General features: G+C 42.3%; 1 protein-coding gene across 1 annotated transcript in view; it reads left to right on the forward strand.

The window, feature by feature from the left end:
• LOC133613777 (WD repeat, SAM and U-box domain-containing protein 1-like) overlaps positions 1–21,298 on the forward strand; it is a 90,009-nt gene that overhangs the window by 20,637 nt on the left and 48,074 nt on the right. The window contains exons 7-12 of the mRNA XM_061971557.2: positions 209–396; positions 1,313–1,399; positions 1,693–1,786; positions 3,255–3,288; positions 3,368–3,408; positions 5,160–5,266. Coding sequence (XP_061827541.2) covers positions 209–396; positions 1,313–1,399; positions 1,693–1,786; positions 3,255–3,288; positions 3,368–3,408; positions 5,160–5,266 — 551 coding nt within the window. The remainder of the gene's footprint in view (positions 1–208; positions 397–1,312; positions 1,400–1,692; positions 1,787–3,254; positions 3,289–3,367; positions 3,409–5,159; positions 5,267–21,298) is intronic.

Genomic DNA, 21,298 nt, shown 5'->3' on the forward strand with positions numbered 1-21,298 from the left:
ATTTCCCAACTCATATGGAAACGGGGTTTGTAATAGGTTCAGGGGTCAACCAACAGGTATTAAAGGAGGAAGATCCAAAAACAAGGGGGTCAGTGTTCCAATAAGTGTATGTATCTGGAGATATTCTGCCATGTTTGTTTTTAACATCTCTCAAAGATTTTGTATTTTTAGTTGAAATAAATAACAATGATGCTCTCCTCTTGTGCAGATGTAACGAGGTGAGCGAGGCCAGTGTGTTGGCTTGTTGCTTCTCCCCCTGCAGTCACATGGTGGCGACAGGTTGCTCCACGGGAGACCTGCGAATTTGGGACATTGACAACAACCTGCTGCACGCCGAGAAGAACGCCCACGACCTGGGGGTCACCTGCACCACCTTTGCACCCCACTCTGAAATCGGTGAGTTCAGAAGTAGTCCGATATTTCATACATGGCGTCAATTTCACCATTTTCAAGCACTCCTCGTCCTCGAAGAGAACCGACTGAACCCCACATGACCGATGTAAGCAAGGAAAAACTCGTTCTTGGGATGAGACCCACCCCCAGATTAGGGTCTGCCATCTGTCGGGAAATAAAGTCACTGGTCAATCCCAAGTTCTTTCAGATGACATATATGTTGAGTAAGAAGGACCATCAAGACAGAATAGGAATATTATCAAGATTTACTAAAGCTTTAGGAGACCAGTCCTACAGTCCGTTAATAGCGGCATCTAGAAGCGGTCTGAAAGCCAAACGGAAAGAGACATTTTATTGAACACAAAAACAGCCCCCACCCTGCCCAGAAAGGAATACAGCCTCATTGTTCTAATACTGATAAGGTAAAAAGGGAGTATGCTATACTCCCACATTCCAACCCCTTCAAGGTAAAGCACAGAGTTTACTGTACTCTTGTACAGTCTCCAGCACGCTCTGGCGAAAGATTGTACGCCACCTCTTTTATTTGGACTTTCCCTGATTACATGGCAACAGCTGTTTCTAAGGGACGTGGGTCTTAAACAGCCATCGCCTTTGATTACAACAGTTCAAAGAAAAGGTCGTAAAACAGTTCAAACAAGCGGTGCCTGGAGGGGAGTCAGGCCCTGCTTCCTCTCCGCTTTGTAGTTCTTGGGTCAGACAATATCTTTCTGTTGATTACAGTACATGAAAGAAACAGAACACCTTCATGTTGCTTCCCATCCTACACAGTGGAGTTTTACAAGCCTTTTGATTGGTAGGATTAAAGACAGCTTTTGCCCTCTCGCCGGGAACTCAATGTAACACAAAGTTTTGTGATAACTTAGATACAATTATTCTAACAATAATGTTGTCTTTATAGAGGACAGCCATGGTCAGGTCCGCCTGGCCTCTGGTGGACAGGACAGCCAGGTGAAGATTTGGGTGGTCTCTCAGCACGAAGGACACGGTATGTCCACTGTGCAGCGAGGATAAAGTTCATGCATGTATATTGTCCAATAAATCAACGCGTGGCTGGATTTCTACTGGAAGGAACAACAACACAACGGGTGTGGCCACCGGTGCACGTTTATTGTGTGTGTTGTTTGCAGGTGAAACAGCTGTGACTTACTAACAAAGAGTTGTCATGCTGCCAAAAGCCACCAACTATACAAATACATTCTATGCGTGTGTGTGTGTGTGTGTGTGCGTGTGTGTGTGTGTGTGTGTGTGTGTGTGTGTGTGTGTGTTGTTGACCCTCAGCATGTGTTGTGAAGCTTCTCCACACACTCTCCAGTCAGTGTGCTCCAGTTCTGTGCTGTGCCTTCTCCTCTGATGGAAAGCTGGTAGTCGCAGGGTGAGACACACATGCACTAAAACAGTGTTTTTCAACCACTGTGCCGCGGCACACTGGTGTGCCGTGAGATACAGTCTGGTGTGCCGTGGGAGATTATGCAGTTTCACCTATTTGGGTTAAAAATATTTTTTTGCAAACCAGTAATTATAATCCGCAAATTATGTGCCGTTGTTGAGTGTCGCCGCTGTCTAGAGCTCGGCAGAGTAACCGTGTAATACTCTTCCATATCGGTAGGTGGCAGCCGGTAGCTAATTGCTTTGTAGATGTCGGCAAAACAAAGGTTTGTCGTGATCACAATATGCGGGAGGCAGCGTGCAGGTAAAAAGGCATTGAAGCTTAGGTAAGGCTATGCAGAACGATACTAAAACTGAACTGGGTGCAAAGTAAACAAAAACAGAATGCTGGACGACAGCAAAGACTTACTGTGGAGCAGCAGACGGCGTCCACAAAGTACGTCCGTACATGACATGGCAATCAACAATGTCCCCACAAAGAAGGATAGCGTCCGCACAACTTAAACAGTCTTGATTGCCAAAACAAAGCAGGTGTTCAAGGAAGACATGAAACTGCTACAGGAAAATACCAACAAAACAGGAAAGGCCACCAAAATAGGAGCGCAAGACAAGAACTAAAACACTACACACAAGAAAACAGCAAAAAACTCCAAATAAGTCACGGCGTGATATGACAGGTGGTGACGGTACACCTACTTTGAGAGAGTTCAAACCCGGCCGAGTCATACCAAAGACTATAAAAATGGGAGCCATTACCTCCCTGCTTGGCACTCCAGCATCAAGGGTTGGAATTGGGGGTTAAATAACCAAAAATGATTCCCGGGCGTAGCCACCACTGCTGCTCACTGCTCCCCTCACCTCCCAGGGGGTGATCAAGGGTGATGGGTCAAATGCAGAGAATAATTTCACCGCACCTAGTGTGTGTGTGACAATCATTGGTACTTAAACTTAACTTAACAAGAGTTATATTGATGCATGGTTGGTTATGGTTCAAAGTCATATCCAGCAATTGCGAGAACGACTTTTTACTGTCAATATCGGCTAATGAGTTTCATTTTTTAATGATTTCTGCTGGTGGTGTACATAGGGATTTTTTCAATTGAAAAAATGTGTCCTTGGCTCAGAAAAGGTTGAAAAACACTGCACTAATAGACACATTATTAGGTACACGTGCACTATATTTTGACATCCAATACAAATATATGTAGATAATAATATGTTGCGTTATATTGAAAGGTGCTGAAACAGCCCCAGTATGTAAACAATGTAATGTAAGAACTGGTCTTTCCCACAATTGGCCACAAGAGGGAACTATTTTGTTGTGCTAAAAAGCCTGCCTCCTTCCTCTACCGCCATCAAATCTACATGTGAACAATAATAATAAGTCATCTCTCCTAGTATGTGTATTTCATGTCTGGATTTAATTTATTAAGATTTTTTTTTTTGCTTCACAGTTCAGTGGATAAAAGTGTTGCAATTTATGAGACGGTAGGTTGCAACCATCAATTAGTGACTTTTTTATTTCTACTTTTTCAAAAGATTAAACATGCTCTACATGTGTCCACAGGAGCGAGGAATACTTCTACACACTTTAAAGCAACACAACGGGTAAAAAAACCAAACCCATCACACACACCATCACACACACACACACACACACACACACACACACACACACACACACACACACACACACACACACACACACACACACACACACACACACACACACACACACACAAAACTTTAGGACCACCCTTTCATGATATATAAATATTTGTATTTACAACATTAACAATATATACATACTATGCAAATATAAAAAAGCTTGTTGTGAAAAATGAGTTGGAATTTCACATGAAAAACTTCCATATGAGTTGGGAAATTGTGTTAGATGTAAATATAAACAGAATACAATGATTTGCAAATCATTTTCAACCCATATTCAGTTGAATATGCTACAAAGACAACATATTTGATGTTCAAACTGATATACATTTTTTTTTTGCAAATAATTATTAACTTTAGAATTTGATGCCAGCAACACGTGACAAAGAAGTTGGCAAAGGTGGCAATAAATACTGATAAAGTTGAGGAATGCTCATCAAACACTTATTTGGAACATCCCACAGGTGAACAGGCTAATTGGGAACAGGTGGGTGCCATGATTGGGTCTAAAAGTAGATTCCATGAAATGCTCAGTCATTCACAAACAAGGATGGGGCGAGGGTCACCACTTTGTCAACAAATGCGTGAGCAAATTGTTGAACAGTTTAAGAAAAACCTTTCTCAACCAGCTATTGCAAGGAATTTAGGGATTTCACCATCTACGATCCGTAATATCATCAAAGGGTTCGGAGAATCTGGAGAAATCACTGCACGTAAGCAGCTAAGCCCGTGACCTTCGATCCCTCAGGCTGTACTGCATCAACAAGCGACATCAGGGTGTAAAGGATATCACCACATGGGCTCAGGAACACTTCAGAAACCCACTGTCAGTAACTACAGTTGGTCGCTACATCTGTAAGTGCAAGTTAAAACTCTCCTATGCAAGGCGAAAACCGTTTATCAACAACACCCAGAAACGCCGTCGGCTTCGCTGGGCCTGAGCTCATCTAAGATGGACTGATACAAAGTGGAAAAGTGTTCTGTGGTCTGACGAGTCCACATTTCAAATTGTTTTTGGAAACTGTGGACGCCGTGTCCTCCGAACCAAAGAGGAAAAGAACTATCCGGATTGTTCTAAGCACAAAGTTGAAAAGCCAGCATCTGTGATGGTATGGGAGTGTATTAGTGCCCAAGACATGGGTAATTTACACATCTGTGAAGGCGCCATTAATGCTGAAAGGTACATACAGGTTTTGGAGCAACATATGTTGCCATCCAAGCAACGTCACCATGGACGCCCCTGCTTATTTCAGCAAGACAATGCCAAGTCACGTGTTACATCAACGTGGCTTCATAGTAAAAGAGTGCGTGCACTAGACTGGCCTGCCTGTAGTCCAGACCTGTCTCCCATTGAAAATGTGTGGCAACTAACCCTAACCCAACTTGAAAAAATACAGTCTTTCATATCAAAATATGTTTTTGGCTTGATGAGGGTTTTTTATATCCGAAAAGTGTGCGCCATCACTGAGATGTGTGACTTATAAGTAGTGCAGAGGATTTAAAATGTGAAAGTGGATTTTTATGAAAGGGCCTGATCTCTCAGTGTGCCACTTTTAGACACACACACACACACACACACACACACACACACACACACACACACACACACACACACACACACACACACACACACACACACACACACACGCACACACACACACACACAATCATCTGCTCCTGGCTCCCTGCAGGTACGTGACGGCTGTAGCTGTGTCTCCCAGCATGCCCTGGTTGGCCACAGGCTCCATGGACAGAAGCGTCCATGTGTGGAAGATAGGAGATGGACCCCACACAGCTGGTAAACACATCTACACTATGGTCTAGATCAGTGGTTCTTAACCTTGTTGGAGGTACCGAACCCCACCAGTTTCATATGCGCATTCACCGAACCCGAACCGTAATCATAAAATGATGTTATCATATTAACAAAATACTAATAAAGATATATTTTACAAACGGAAAGTTACACGAATGTACACATGATCCCATGTTTACATCTCATTGTGCAACATGTGAATGTTTTAGTGGGAACTAAATGCGATATCTGAAAGGGGTAAACATTATTTCCTAAGTAGGACCCCCCACCCAGACATAATACTAGTACACAACTCATGAAAAACAATATGTTATAGTCATTGTAAGTGGGTCAAAACACTTATATTAGAAAATTATCTCATGGAAAAGACTGCTGTCATTTGATTATAATAATAAAACATTGAACTTGTTATTTAGTCAGGTTTGGGACAGGTGTGCTGCAGGTGTGACCACAGTGCATGTCCACGTCTGACGTCGCTCACATGCGCTCCACATGAATGCTCAAGGAGTTTTCGCGTTTGTTACACATATGGAAAATTAGAGGGAATATTGTTTGGGGGGTATCCATAGTACGCCGATAGGGAGAAGTTTTTATTTACATGATGGGGCGTGTCTGGACCTCCGCGGCGGAGGCTCCGCCGAACCCCTGAGGCCGACTCACCGAACCCCTAGGGTTCGATCGAACCCAGGTTAAGAACCACTGGTCTAGTGCTACTGTAGTACCAGTACTATGACAATTACTGTATGATTAACCATGTAAGGGTTTACTGTGGCCTACAACATCAACACTTGTTTTGGTCAAAGGTGAGATCAATCAAAAATCCTATTTATTTGTTTATTTAAAAGAGGATCTGAAACAAGATTTTAGAGGTACTTGAGGTCATTGGTCAGATCTCTCACAATGTAATTGGTTTTTAAAAACAATAGGGTTATTTTCTTGGTCTGAAAGCAAGAATAACCCTATTGATTTTTTTTTGTCCTGTCCAGCTACTCAGGAAAATCATATAGTAGAAGTAGATGCCCATATCGGCTGTACAAATTTACTTTACAAAAGAGAAGTGTGGGATACTTCTCTTGTTGCCTTATTTGTATTTGACTTTATTAAATGTATTTATATTACGAAAGAAAAAAAAGGAAGACAGAGGGGGAATTGTGGGGACAAGAGGGGGATAAGACAGAGAGACAACAACAACAACAACCACAATAACAATAACAACATTAGAGCAACATCAGCAAATAGGATATGTACAAATATGATGGTAAAAGTGATACCAAAGAAGCAAATAGTGAAATAAATAATAATACAGAAATGACAATGAACATTATTACACTACAAATGGAGCAATACAAATACCAATAGAAATAGCACTATTGATAATGAATAATAACAATAATTACCTCTTTTATCAACAATGCAGTTGTTTCAAATATATGTAATAATAACTTCAAATACAAAATAAAGCAGATACATGGAGGGGAAGAAAGAGAAGCCAACTGAAATTAACCTTGTAGATTGTTATAGTAACATTAGGTTAAGTTTTGTCCAGTTTCCCCTGGTGGAACGACGTGATGCGTGTGCTGTAGCGTGTGGGAGATATGTACAGTATATGCGGGTGGGGACTAATAATGCAATTAAGCTTGGGGGACATCATGGCCATGGTGGGTCCCTACCATGCGGAGCCCCCCCAAACCTGTTTTTATGACATTTGTATCACAGATGGTTGACGTAGTTGAGTGCAAAGTTCAGTAAATGACCAAAAATATATATCACTATTTTTTACTAAATTGTTCAAAGCATGGCAGAGGGGGGCGGTGGGTTTTTGTAAATGTTTTTTTTTTGTAATTTATTTTTAAAAATGATAAATAAATGATAAATGGGTTATACTTGTATAGCGCTTTTCTACCTTCAAGGTACTCAGTATTTCCACATTCACCCATTCACACACACATTCACACACTGATGGCGAGAGCTGCCATGCAAGGCGCCAGAGGCGCCGAAAAGGGGGGGTAAAGGAGACGGATTCTAGGGGCCCATGATGGAGGGGGGCCCAGAGAGGCCCCTAATGATGATGAAATCATAATACAGAAAAAATAATGACACTGTGTTGGGGGCCCTGTAAAGATTCTTTTCATGGGGCCCAAAATCCCTAGCGGCGCCCCTGCAAGGCGCTAACCAGCACCCATTAGGAGCAAGGGTGAAGTGTCTTGCCCAAGGACACAACGGACGTGACTAGGATGGTAGAAGGTGGGGATTGAACCCCAGTAACCAGCAACCCTCCGATTGCTGGCACGGTCACTCTACCAACTTCGCCACGCCGAAAAAATGACGTCATTAATGTTAATATAGCCGTAGAAGTCCAATAAGAAGGTTGCTTGAATCAAATGACCAATATCTAAGACTACTGGTGTCTCATTGCTCATAACTGTGGTGCATTCAAGGACCCTTGATTAAAGTTAGAAACAGAGGTGCCTCTAGTTTTTCAAGTCGGGGAGATTTATCTCCCAGACATGCACTAATAATAGCATAATCATATTAATAATGATGTAATATAATGATATGTATTATTGATCATCCTATTAGATCATCTCTACTTTACACTCTGAAGTATAGTAAAACATGACATATTCATATACATGCAATAGTTAGTAATATTAAGTGTGTGTGTATGGGGCCACGACGTTTGGGGTGGGGCCTATAGGAGTCTTGTGTATCAGGGCCCCTGAGGATAACACTGTACATTCATGTGTTTTAGGGTTGTGTTCTCCTTCTTTTCCACTATTTTCCGGCAAACGTCCCATTTTTTCAAATACATTGGTTGACAAACCTAAGCAAGAACTGTATTGATTTTAATATCAGTTTGATTTGAAAAGAAGTTCAGGTAGAGAAATGATGAGAGCTTGTTCACTAATCCACTTGGAGCCTAAAGGTCCTGCTACAAGATGTGTGTGTATGTGTGTGTGTGTGTGTGTGTGTGTGTGTGTGCTCTTGTTCTTGTATTTCTACCCTTCTTGAGACATCAACAAGGAAAAGCACCTTCCATATGAGGACCGGTGACCAAGTTAAGACCGAAATCATGGTCCCAATACGGAAAACCATCGCATCTAATCATCTGATCACCTCCCAGGGGGTGATCAAGGGTGATGGGTTAAATGCAGAGAATAATTTCGCCACACCTAGTGTGTGTGTGACAATCATTGGTACTTTAACTTTAACTTTAATAGAGAGCCAAATACTAGAGTCCGTGAACATTGCTCCAAAGTCAGGATTTTTTTGTTGATTTAATGTGCATACAAAAGTAAAGATTGACAGGTGCAAAGGCAGCAATATATGATAAAACAAGACGGCAGCTAAGGAAGGACTTCCCTATTCATCCCCCGAAAAAACCCCACTCGGCGAACAGCTGATTTTACGACTTCCGGTGCTGACGTAAGACAACCCGCATCCCATATGTGACCGTAGGATGAACAAATACACTACGCTACTAAGCCTATAGTGGCCATTAACAGTTAGCTTCTACATCTGGGTTGCCCAAAGTGCGGCGCAGAGGCCATCTGTGGTCCGTGACTCGTTTGTCATCAACCTTAAGCACATTACAAAAAACTAAAAACAGAGATCTCATTTGCACCCCTGGTGGAGAAATCTATCAAAATGAGGGTGGTCCCAGAAAAGGAGGGATTTTTTAAATTGACTCTGTGTCGGTTTTAAAAGTGCTCCCCCTCTGGTCAACATATGAAATAACAAGTGTGTGTAAACATTTTAAGCACTCCCCCTCTGGTCAACATATGTAATAACATCTGGCCAACATACTTGATAACAAGTGTGTGTAAGAAATTGAAATGCACCCCCTTTTGGCCAAAATTAATAAAAAAAATAAAAAAATTAATATGTATATAGAGACATACTGTAATAACTTGAAGTAAATAATGAAGATTAAAAACCAATTACAAACAAAAAGATTAAAATATTGCCTAAAAGCTTACTTTTTTTGTATTTGCATATTATATTATTAATGTTGTAACTACAAATATTTATATATCTAGAAAGGGTGGTCCTAAAGAGGAGGCATTTTTCGGTGGTCTCAAGAAGGTAACAAATACAAGAATGTGTGTGTGTATGTGTGAGTGTATTCTGACAATGTCTATTTAATGGGGACATCACTCTGTTTACACAGTCACCTTTAGGGGACCTCTGACGGTATGGGGACAAAAAAACAGGTCCCCTAAAGGGGAACCTTTTTAAATGATAGGCATCTTCAGAATGGATCTGACTAAGTGATTTTTAAGCTTTGGCCCATAAAACATGTTTACTGGTTAGTTTGAGTGTTTTATTTCTGTGGTTTAAGGTAAGATAAGATAATCCTTTATTGATCCCACAACAGGAAAATTTGGGTTGCTTTGTTTACGTGTTTCAAATATTGGTAAAAGAGAAAATTAATTTTCTTGAAAAGTGAAACATTTGTTATCCTGGCATTGATAGTACTGTGATTCTGTATGGTGGGGGTCACCAACCTTTTTGAAACCAAGAGCTACTTCTTGGGTACTGATTAATGCGAAGGGCTACCAGTTTCCATCCATCCATTTTCTACCGCTTATTCCCTTTGGGGTGGCGGGGGACGCTGGAGCCTATCTCAGCTACAATCGGGCGGAAGGCGGGGTACACCCTGGACAAGTCGCCACCTCATCGCAGGCGCTACCAGTTTGATGCACACTTAAATAAATTGCCAGAAATAGCCAATTTGCTCAATTTACCTTTAACTCTATGTTATTATTAATAATTACCGTATTTTTCGGACTATAAGTCGCAGTTTTTTTCATAGTTTTGCCGGGCTCCAGTGCGACTTATATGTTTTTTTCCTTTTTTATTATGCATTTTCGGCAGGTGTGACTTATACTCCGAAAAATACGGTAATGACATTTATCTTTGTGGAAACACTGATCATCTTAATGATTTCTCACAATAAATACATATAGAAACAGATAAATATCAATATGCAACACTTTATTTTTATATTTTCTCTAAGTGCACATTTTTCAAATTGAACATTTTCAAATGATCACTTCCAAGACAGTCTTGTGAAATCACAATATCCCATTTTAACTAGCTAGCCACTAACATTTTTTAACAAATCATGAATTACTTTGCACCATGTTTGTACAAATAATAACTCATGTAAAATACAAAAGTCAACTCTCAAATTTTTAAATAAATCATGTCACACTTTGAACTGGACACCAAATCTGTTATCTGTTTCTTTGTCAGTTAGTGAAGACCAAGTCTTTAAAATATTTTCTTGGATATTCAAATTTTATTTGAGTTTTGTCTCTCTTAGAATACAAAATGTCGAGCAAAGCGAGACCAGCTTGCTAGTAAATAAATAAAATTAAAAAAATAGAGGCAGCTCACTGGTAAGTGCTGCTATTTGAGCTATTTTTAGAACAGGCCAGCGGGCTACTCATCTGGTCCTTACGGGCTACCTGGTGCCCGTGGGCACCGCGTTGGTGACCCCTGCTGTATGGTATCCATCCTTAGTTAAAACTCATATATTTTTCCAAAAACAAAATCTGGTTTAGTGTTCCTTAGGATGACATTTTCATACAACATGATTATAAAACATTATTACCTTAAAGTATGATTCACATTCAGAATTGTCCATCCTTCTATGTATGGTAGTTGGAGTTGCAGACAACTTCATTACTGCTAAATAGCAGCTTTCAGTAATGTCACAGAAGATGCAGGATTTGCTTTAACATTTAAGTGGTGAAACTTCCTATAAGAGGACAGCTGTAGTGCTATATTCTGAGGATCATTTAATTTGAACTTTTTTTTAATTTTTTTTTTAATGGTCCTCAGTAGTCACGTACAAATTTGTGTGAATTATGCAAAATTATTGAAATTTGGTCCCCCATGAACCATATTAACTCTTTTTCCCCAGGGTCCCCAGTAAGAATGATCAGCACATTACTTCATCAATCCAGAGATTTAAAGACGTGAATGAGCTAACTGCATTTTACCTAACTTAGCTTTCATTGTTATGCTGATGACACCCAACTCTACATGCCCCTAAAGCTGACCAACACGCCGGATTGTAGTCAGCTGGAGGCGTGTCTTAATGAAATTAAACAATGGATGTCCGCTAACTTCTTGCAACTCAACGCCAAGAAAACAGAAATGCTGATTATCGGTCCTACTAGACACCGACATTTATTTAATAATACCACCTTAACATTTGACAACCAAACAATTACACAAGGCGACTCGGTAAAGAATCTGGGTATTATCTTCGACCCAACTCTCTCGTTTGAGTCACACATTAAGAGTGTTACTAAAACGGCCTTCTTTCATCTCCGTAATATCGCTAAAATTCGTTCTATTTTATCCACTAGCGACGCTGAGATCATTATTCATGCGTTCGTTACGTCTCGTCTCGACTACTGTAACGTATTATTTTCGGGTCTCCCTATGTCTAGCATTAAAAGACTACAATTGGTACAAAATGCGGCTGCTAGACTTTTGACAAGAACAAGAAAGTTTGATCATATTACGCCTATACTGGCTCACCTGCACTGGCTTCCTGTGCACTTAAGATGTGACTTTAAGGTTTTACTACTTACGTATAAAATACTACACGGTCTAGCTCCATCCTATCTTGTCGATTGTATTTTGCCATATGTCCCGGCAAGAAATCTGCGTTCAAAGAACTCCGGCTTATTAGTGATTCCCAGAGCCCAAAAAAGTCTGCGGGCTATAGAGCGTTTTCTATTCGGGCTCCAGTACTATGGAATGCCCTCCCGGTAACAATTAGAGATGCTACCTCAGTAGAAGCATTTAAGTCCCATCTTAAAACTAATTTGTATACTCTAGCCTTTAAATAGACCCCCCTTTTAGACCAGTTGATCTGCCGTTTCTTTTCTGCTCTGCCCCCCTCACCTTCGTGGAGTGGGGGGCACAGGTTCAGTGGCCATGGATGAAGTGCTGGCTGTCCAGAGTCGGGACCCGGGGTGGACCGCTCGCCTGTGCATCGGCTGGGAACATCTCTGCGCTGCTGACCCGTCTCCGCTCGGGATGGTTTCCTGCTGGCCCCACTATGGACTGGACTTTTACTATTATGTTGGATCCACTATGGACTGGACTCTCACAATATTATGTCAGACCCACTCGACATCCATTGCATTCGGTCTCCCCTAGAGAGGGGGGGGGGGGTTACCCACATATGCGGTCCTCTCCAAGGTTTCTCATAGTCATTCACATCGACGTCCCACTGGGGTGAGTTTTTTTGTACCAAGGATGTCGTTGTGGCTTGTGCAGCCCTTTGAGACACTTGTGATTTAGGGCTATATAAATAAACATTGATTGGTTGATTGAACTTTTTTTATGCCTCCACAACCTGTAGAAAGGGTGGTCCCTACAAGTGATGATCAAAAACTTGGTCCCCATTACAAAATATAACCAGTCTGTGTGTGTGTGTGTGTGTGTGTGTGTGTGTGATGTTTAATAATATGCTGAGACAAACCTTGTTGTATTAAAAGGGGAATTTTCCTCGCTACAAGGAAGGGGGAAAAAAGCAAAAGCAGCTTAGCGAACATTTGCCATCAGTCATGCTGATGTCAACAAAGAAAATTCCAGTGGTTGATGTTTTTCATGCTGCTTCTTTCTTCTTGCCTTCTATTGCATCTCCTTCCCCTCACCTCCCAAGTATAAAATATGCCGTATAAATGTATTCTTCTTGTCTGCAGGCGCTGAGTCAGTGTGCCCAGGTCAATATTTCCATTACTCCTACAGTATATGCGTACAGTATGTACTTTTGTATTGGTATGCAATAATGCATACAAAAACATGAGGACAATAATGACATTGAATTTACAGTCGCAAGCATTTTACTAGCACACCTTTATATCTTATTGAAGTTTATTGAACAACCACAACGTTTCCCACTGGCCATTTTTCCAATTATGTACAGCAAAAGTTGTTCAACAAAATAGTCATATTCCACAAGCAAGATCAGCAACATTTCCCACCAATTTTGTTGATAATTTTATTTATTTTTCAATAATTTTTGTGTGTTCTTAATTTATTGACGGTGGTTTTGTTAGTTGGCAGTAGTCAGTCATCTATTCGACAGTCCTATTTTACTCCAAAAGAGACAATAGTAACCAAATATAGCAACTAGAAATGACAATGTCCTTGTTTACAGTATAATACGAGACATTAATAGCAAGTAGAAGAGGCAATTCCTAAAGAAATTGCGTGTGAATGCTCCGATGCTGAAGTTGAAGTGAAATGCAGACAGAATGTAGAATGAATGTAAGAATAGTTTGAATGTTGGAATGGTTTGAATGTTGAAGTGCTGACGCTGAACTGAAATGCTAATGGGATGTAGGATGAATGTAAAAATGGTTTAAATGTTGAAATTGTTAAAACGCTGAAATAGTTAGAATGTGGGAATGGTTTGAATGTTGAAGAGTTTGAATTTCCAGGGAAACCGGAATCAGGTTTGGAACTTGGGAAAGTGTTAGTTTGAATGTCCAGGATGAGTGGAATGTGTCGATGTTGGAATGGTTTGAATAGGTTGAAAAATGTGGGAATTGTGCAACTTGGAAAAATGTCCCATTCATTTCAATGGGAACTTCCTGGAAATTTGGGTATTTTGAGAAAAGTGGGATTTGTTTTGAAAATGATTAGGAGCATAAATGTCCTAAATGAGCCGAATTGGTCGGTGTTGGAATTGTTTAAATCGGTCAAGAAATGTAGAATTAATAAGAGTTATTAATTGACAAATTGCTGGGATTTTGGGAAAACCGGGAATTTTTCTAGTTCCTTAACCAACTTGGTTTTTGTCCCGAATAAGAGGAGTGTTTTGACGGTGGAACGGTTGAAATGGGTTGAAAAATGTGAAAGGAGTAGTCGAACTTAAAAAGGGTGGAAATAGGTTACCAGAACGCGGGAATTCCTGGAAATTTGTTGAATGTAGAAAAAAGTAGTTTGAATGACCAGGCTGTGTTGAATGTGTTGAAGGTGGAATGGTTTGAATTGGTTGAAGAATGTGGGAATGGTGGAAGTTTGAAAAATGGCCAATTAATTTTGAATGGGGAAAATGCAAAAAAAAAAAAAAAAAAAAAAAAGAATTATAGGAAATCCGGGAATTTAGTTTTTCAGAAAAAATTGGGAATTTCAGGAAAAGCATGAAATTTTCCCGTTTTTTCCCGATTTAGAGGAATGTTTTGACGGTAGAACATATTAAATGCTTTGTAAATTGTGGAAGGAGTAGTCGTCAGAAAAAAGGGTGGAAATAGGGCTTTGGAAAGGCAGGAATTCTGGAAAATCCTGGAATCTTTTTGAACTTGGAAAACGGGAAGTTTGAATTTCCAGGATGGTGGAATGTGTTGAAGGTGGAATGATTTGAATAGGTTGAAAATGTGGGAATTGTGGAAATTTGAAAAATGGCCAATTCATTTTGAATGGGGAAAATGCAAAAAAAAAGAAAAGAAAAGGGAAATATGGGAAATCAGGGAATTTTGTTTTTCAGAAAAAATTGGGAATTTCGGGAAAAGCGGGATTTATTTGAAAATGGTAAAAAAAAACTTGAATGGTCTGAATGAGGTTGGTGGTTGGTGGTTGGTGGTTGGTGTTGAAACTTTTCAAATCGGTCAAGAAATGTTGAAGTAGTAGCATGATGAATTGACAAATGGCATTACGGATTTCCTGGAATTTCGGGAAAACCGGGTAATTTCCCCGTTTTTTCCGATTAAGAGGAATGTTTTGACGGTGGAACGGTTTAAATGGGTTGAAAAATGTGACAGGAATAGTCAAACTTAAGAAGGGTGGAAATAGGTTACCAAGAGACGGGAATTCCTGGAAATTTGTTGAATGTAGAAAAATTGTAGTTTGAATGTCCAGGATGATTTGAATGTAGAAAAAAGGTAGTTTGAATGTCCAGGCTGTGTTGAATGTGTTGAAGGTGGAATGGTTAACATTAGTAACATGTTGAATTGAGAAATGCCATCCATCCATCCATCTTCTTCCGCTTATCCGAGGTCGGGTCGCGGGGGCAGCAGCCTAAGCAGGGAAGCCCAGACTTCCCTCTCCCCAGCCACTTCGTCCAGCTCTTCCTGTGGGTCCCCGAGGCGTTCCCAGGCCAGCCGGGAGACATAGTCTTCCCAACGTGTCCTGGGTCTTTCCCGCGGCCTCCTACCGGTCGGACGTGCCCTAAACACCTCCCTAGGGAGGCGTTCAGGTGGCATCCTGACCTGATGCCCGAACCACCTCATCTGGCTCCTCTCGATGTGGAGGAGCAGCAGCTTTACTTTGAGCTCCTCCCGGATGGCAGAGCTTCTCACCCTATCTCTAAGGGAGAGCCCCGCCACCCGGCGGAGGAAACTCATTTCGGCCGCTTGTACCCGTGATCTTGTCCTTTCGGTCATAACCCAAAGCTCATGACCATAGGTGAGGATGGGAACGTAGATCGACCGGTAAATTGAGAGCTTTGCCTTCCGGCTCAGCTCCTTCTTCACCACAACGGATCGATACAGCGTCCGCATTACTGAAGACGCCGCACCGATCCGCCTGTCGATCTCACGATCCACTCTTCCCTCACTCGTGAACAAGACTCCGAGGTACTTGAACTCCTCCACTTGGGGCAAGATCTCCTCCCCAACCCGGAGATGGCACTCCACCCTTTTCCGGGCGAGAACCATGGACTCGGACTTGGAGGTGCTGATTCTCATCCCAGTCGCTTCACACTCAGCTGCGAACCGATCCAGTTAGAGCTGAAGATCCTGGACAGATGAAGCCATCAGGACCACATCATCTGCAAAAAGCAGAGACCTAATCCTGCAGCCACCAAACAAGATCCCCTCAACGCCATGACGGCGCCTAGAAATTCTGTCCATAAAAGTTATGAACAGAATCGGTGACAAAGGGCAGCCTTGGCGCAGTCCAACCCTCACTGGAAACGTGTCCGACTTACTACCGGCAATGCGGACCAAGCTCTGGCACTGATCATACAGGGAGCGGACTGCCACAATCAGACAGTCCGATACCCCGTACTCTCTGAGCACTCCCCACAGGACTTCCCGAGGGACACGGTCGAATGCCTTCTCCAAGTCCACAAAACACATGTAGACTGGTTGGGCAAACTCCCATGCACCCTCAAGGACCCTGCCGAGAGTATAGAGCTGGTCCACATTTCCACGACCAGGACGAAAACCACACTGTTCCTCCTGAATCCGAGGTTCGACTATCCGGCGTAGCCTCCCCTCCAGTACACCTGAATAGACCTTACCGGGAAGGCTGAGGAGTGTGATCCCACGATAGTTAGAACACACCCTCTGGTTCCCCTTCTTAAAGAGAGGAACCACCACCCCGGTCTGCCAATCCAGTGGTACCGCCCCCGATGTCCACGCGATGCTGCAGAGTCTTGTCAACCAAGACAGCCCCACAGCATCCAGAGCCTTAAGGAACTCCGGGCGGATCTCATCTACCCCCGGGGTTTTGCCACCGAGGAGCTTTTTAACTACCTCAGCAACCTCAGCCCCAGAAATAGGAGAGCCCACCACAGACTCCCCAGGCACTGCTTCCTCATAGGAAGACATGTTGGTGGGATTGAGGAGATCTTCGAAGTATTCCCTCCACCGATCCACAACATCCGCAGTCGAGGTCAGCAGAACACCATCCTCGCCATACACGGTGTTGATAGTGCACTGCTTTCCCTTCCTGAGGCGGCGGATGGTGGTCCAGAATTGCTTCGAAGCCGTCCGGAAGTCGTTTTCCATGGCCTCACCGAACTCCTCCCATGTCCGAGTTTTTGCCTCTGCGACCGCTGAAGCCGCACACCGCTTGGCCTGTCGGTACCTGTCCGCTGCCTCAGGAGTCCTATGAGCCAAAAGAACCCGATAGGACTCCTTCTTCAGCTTGACGGCATCCCTCACCGCCGGTGTCCACCAACGGGTTCTAGGATTACCGCCACGACAAGCACCAACTACCTTGCGGCCACAGCTCCAATCAGCCGCCTCGACAATAGAGGCGCGGAACATGGTCCATTCGGACTCAATGTCCAGCACCTCCCTCGTGACATGTTCAAAGTTCTTCCGGAGGTGGGAATTGAAACTCTCTCTGACAGGAGACTCTGCCAGACGTTCCCAGCAAACCCTCACAATGCGTTTGGGCCTGCCAGGTCTGTCCGGCATCCTCCCCCACCATCGCAGCCAACTCACCACCAGGTGGTGATCGGTAGAAAGCTCCGCCCCTCTCTTCACCCGAGTGTCCAAAACATGAGGCCGCAAATCCGATGACACAACTACAAAGTCGATCATGGAACTGCGGCCTAGGGTGTCCTGGTGCCAAGTGCACATATGGACACCCTTATGTTTGAACATGGTGTTCGTTATGGACAATCTGTGACGGGCACAAAAGTCCAATAACATAACACCGCTCGGGTTCAGATCCGGGCAGCCATTCTTCCCAATCACGCCTCTCCAGGTTTCACTGTCGCTGCCAACATGAGCATTGAAGTCCCCCAGTAGAACGAGGGAATCACCCGGGGGAGCACTCTCAAGTACTCCCTCGAGTGAATCCAAAAAGGGTGGGTACTCTGAGCTGCGGTTTGGCGCGTAAGCGCAAACCACAGTCAGGACCCGTTCCCCCACCCGAAGGCGGAGGGAAGCTACCCTCTTGTCCACCGGGTTGAACTCCAACGTACAGGCTCTGAGCCGGGGGGAAACAAGAATTGCCACCCCAGCCCGTCGCCTCTCACTGCCGGCAACGCCAGAGTGGAAGAGAGTCCAGCCCCTCTCGAGAGAACTGGTTCCAGAGCCCTTGCTGTGCGTCGAAGTGAGTCCGACTATATCTAGCCGGAACTTCTCCACCTCGCGCACTAGCTCAGGCTCCTACCCCCCCAGCGAGGTGACGTTCCACGTCCCAAGAGCTAGCTTCTGTAGCCGAGGATCGGACCGCCAAGTGCCCTGCCCTCGGCTGCCGCCCAGCTCACATCGCACCCGACCTCTATGACCCCTACTATGGGTGGTGAGCCCATTGGAGGGGGGACCGACGTTGCCTCTTCGGGCTGTGCCCGGCCGGGCCCCATGGGGACAGGCCCGGCCACCAGGCGCTCGCCATCGTGCCCCACCTCCGGGCCTGGCTCCAGAGGGGGGCCCCGGTGACCTGCGTCCGGGCAAGGGAAATCTGGGTTCCTTGCTTGTTTTCTTCATAGAGGTCTTCGAGCTGCTCTTTGTCTGATCCCTCACCTAGGACCAGTTTGTCTTGGGAGACCCTACCAGGGGGCATAAAGCCCCCGGACAACATAGCTCCTAGGATCATTGGGACACACAAACTCCTCTACCACGTTAAGGTGGCAGCTCAGAGAGGAGAATTGAGAAATGGTACTACATTGAGAACATTTCCCGGGTTTCCTGAAATTCCAGGAATTCCGTAGTAATTGAGAAATGGTACTACGGAATTCCTGGAATTTCAGAAACCCGGGAAATGTTCTCAATTTTTCCTGATTAAGAGGAATGTTTTGACGGCCGAACAGTTGAAATCCATTGTAAAATGTGGGAGGAGTAGTCGCCAGAAAGAAGTGGTGAAAATAGGGCTTTGGAAAAGCAGGAATTCTGGAAAATCCTGAAATCTTTTTGAAATTGGAAAACGGGAAGTTTGGTGGAATGTGTTGAAGGTGGAATGGTTTGAATAGTTTGAAAAATGTGGGAATTGTGGGAATTTGAAAAATGGCCAATTCATTTTGAATGGGGAAAATGCAAAAAAAAAAAGAAAAAGAAAAAAGGGAATTATAGAAAATCCGGGAATTTTTGTTTTTCAGGAAAAATTGGGAATTTTGGGAAAAGCGGGATATATTTGAAAATGGTAAAAAAAAACTTCAGCGGTCTGAATGAGTTGAAATGGTTGGTGTTGACATTTTTCAAATCGGTCAAGAAATGTTGAAGTAGTAACATGTTCAATTGAGAAATGGTATTACGGAATTCCTGGAATTTCGGGACAACAGAGAAATGTTCCCATTTTTTCCTAATTAAGAGGATTTTCTGACGATGAAACGGTTGAAGTGGGTTGAAAAATGTGGGAGGAGTAGTCGGCAGAAAAAAAAGAGTGGAAATAGGGCTTTGGAAAAGCAGGAATTCTGGAAAATTCTGGAATCTTTTTAAACTTGGGAAAACGGGAAGTTTGAATTTCCAGGATGGTGGAATGTGTTGAAGGTGGAATAGTTTGAATAGGTTGAAAAATGTGGGAATTGTGGAAATTTGAAAAATGGCCAATTCATTTTGAATGGGGAAAATGCAAAAAAAAAAAAAGGGAAATCCGGGAATTTTTGTTTTTCAGAAAAAATTGGGAATTTCGGGAAAAGCAGGATATATTTGAAAATGGTAAAAAAAAACTCTAACGGTCTGAATAAGTTGAAATGGTTGGTGTTGACATTTTTCAAATCGGTCGAGAAATGTTGAAGTAGTAACATGTTGAATTGAAAAATGGTATTACGGAATTTCTGGAATTTCGGGAAAACTGAGAAATTTTCCCGTTTCTTTCCTAATTAAGAGGATTTTTTTTGACAATGGAATGGTTGAAGTGGGTTGAAAAATGTGTGAGGAGTAGTCGGCAGAAAAAAAGAGTGGAAATAGGGCTTTGGAAAAGCAGGAATTCTGGAAAATCCTGGAATCTTTTTAAACTTTGAAAACGGGAAGTTTGAATTTCCAGGATGGTGGGATGTGTTGAAGGTGGAATGGTTTGAATAGGTTGAAAAATGTGCGAATTGTGGACATTTGAAAAATGACCAATTCATTTTGAATGGGGAAAATGCAAAAAAAAAGGGAAATCCGGGAATTTTAGTTTTTCAGAATAAATTGGGAATTTCGGGAAAAGCGGGATTTATTTGAAAATGGTAAAAAAAAAACCTTCAACGGTCTGAATAAGTTAAAATGATTGGTGGTGACATTTTTCAAATCGGTCGAGAAATGTTGAAGTAGTAACATGTTGAATTGAAAAATGGTATTACGGAATTCCTGGAATTTCGGGAAAACTGAGAAATTTTCCTGTTTCTTTCCTAATTAAGAGGATTTTTTTGACAATGGAACGGTTGAAGTGGGTTGAAAAATGTGTGAGGAGTAGTCGGCAGAAAAAAAGAGTGGAAATAGGGCTTTGGAAAAGCAGGAATTCTGGAATGGTTTGAATAGGTTGAAAAATGTGCGAATTGTGGAAATTTTAAAAATGGCCAATTCATTTATTTATTTATTTTTATTTTTATTTATTTTTTGTCCTGTCCAGCTTCTCAGGCAAATCATATAGTTGATGTAGATGCCCATGTCGGCTGTTCAGATTTACTTTACAAAAGAGAAGTGTAGGATACTTCTCTTGTTGCCTTATTTGTATTTGACTTTATTAAATGTATTTATATTATCATTTAGTGCAGCCGGGGCGGAGCAGGAGGGGATAGAAAGAGAAAAAAAAAGAAGACAGAGGGGGAAATTGTGGGGACAAGAGGGGGATTAGACAGAGAGACAAAAACAACAACAGCAAACAACAACAACAACAATAGAGCAACATCAGCAAATATGACATGTACAAATATGATGGTAAAAGTAATAGCAAATAAGCAGTTAGCGAAAAATAAAAAATAATACAGAAATGACAATGAGCATTATTACACTACAAATGGATCAATACAAATACCAATAGAAATAGCGCTATTGATAATGAACAATACCAATAATTTACCTTTATTATCAACAATACAGTTGTTTAAATGCAACAATACATATACGTAATGATAACTTGAGATACGAAAGAATGCAGAAAAATGGAGGGGGAGAAAGAGAAGCAACCTACATTAACCTTGTAGATTGTTATAGTCACAATAGGTTAAGCTTTGTCAGTGTGCCATGTGTTACACCCAGTTTACCCTAGGGCAACAACGTTAATATATGTTTGATGAAACGTGATTATGTGCATGAGTGTAAGTATGCATATGTACTTGTATATGTACAGAATGTGTATATGTGTTTGTACAATGAATGT

The sequence above is a fragment of the Nerophis lumbriciformis genome, linkage group LG13 (assembly GCF_033978685.3).
Source record: "Nerophis lumbriciformis linkage group LG13, RoL_Nlum_v2.1, whole genome shotgun sequence".
Taxonomy (NCBI): domain Eukaryota; kingdom Metazoa; phylum Chordata; class Actinopteri; order Syngnathiformes; family Syngnathidae; genus Nerophis; species Nerophis lumbriciformis.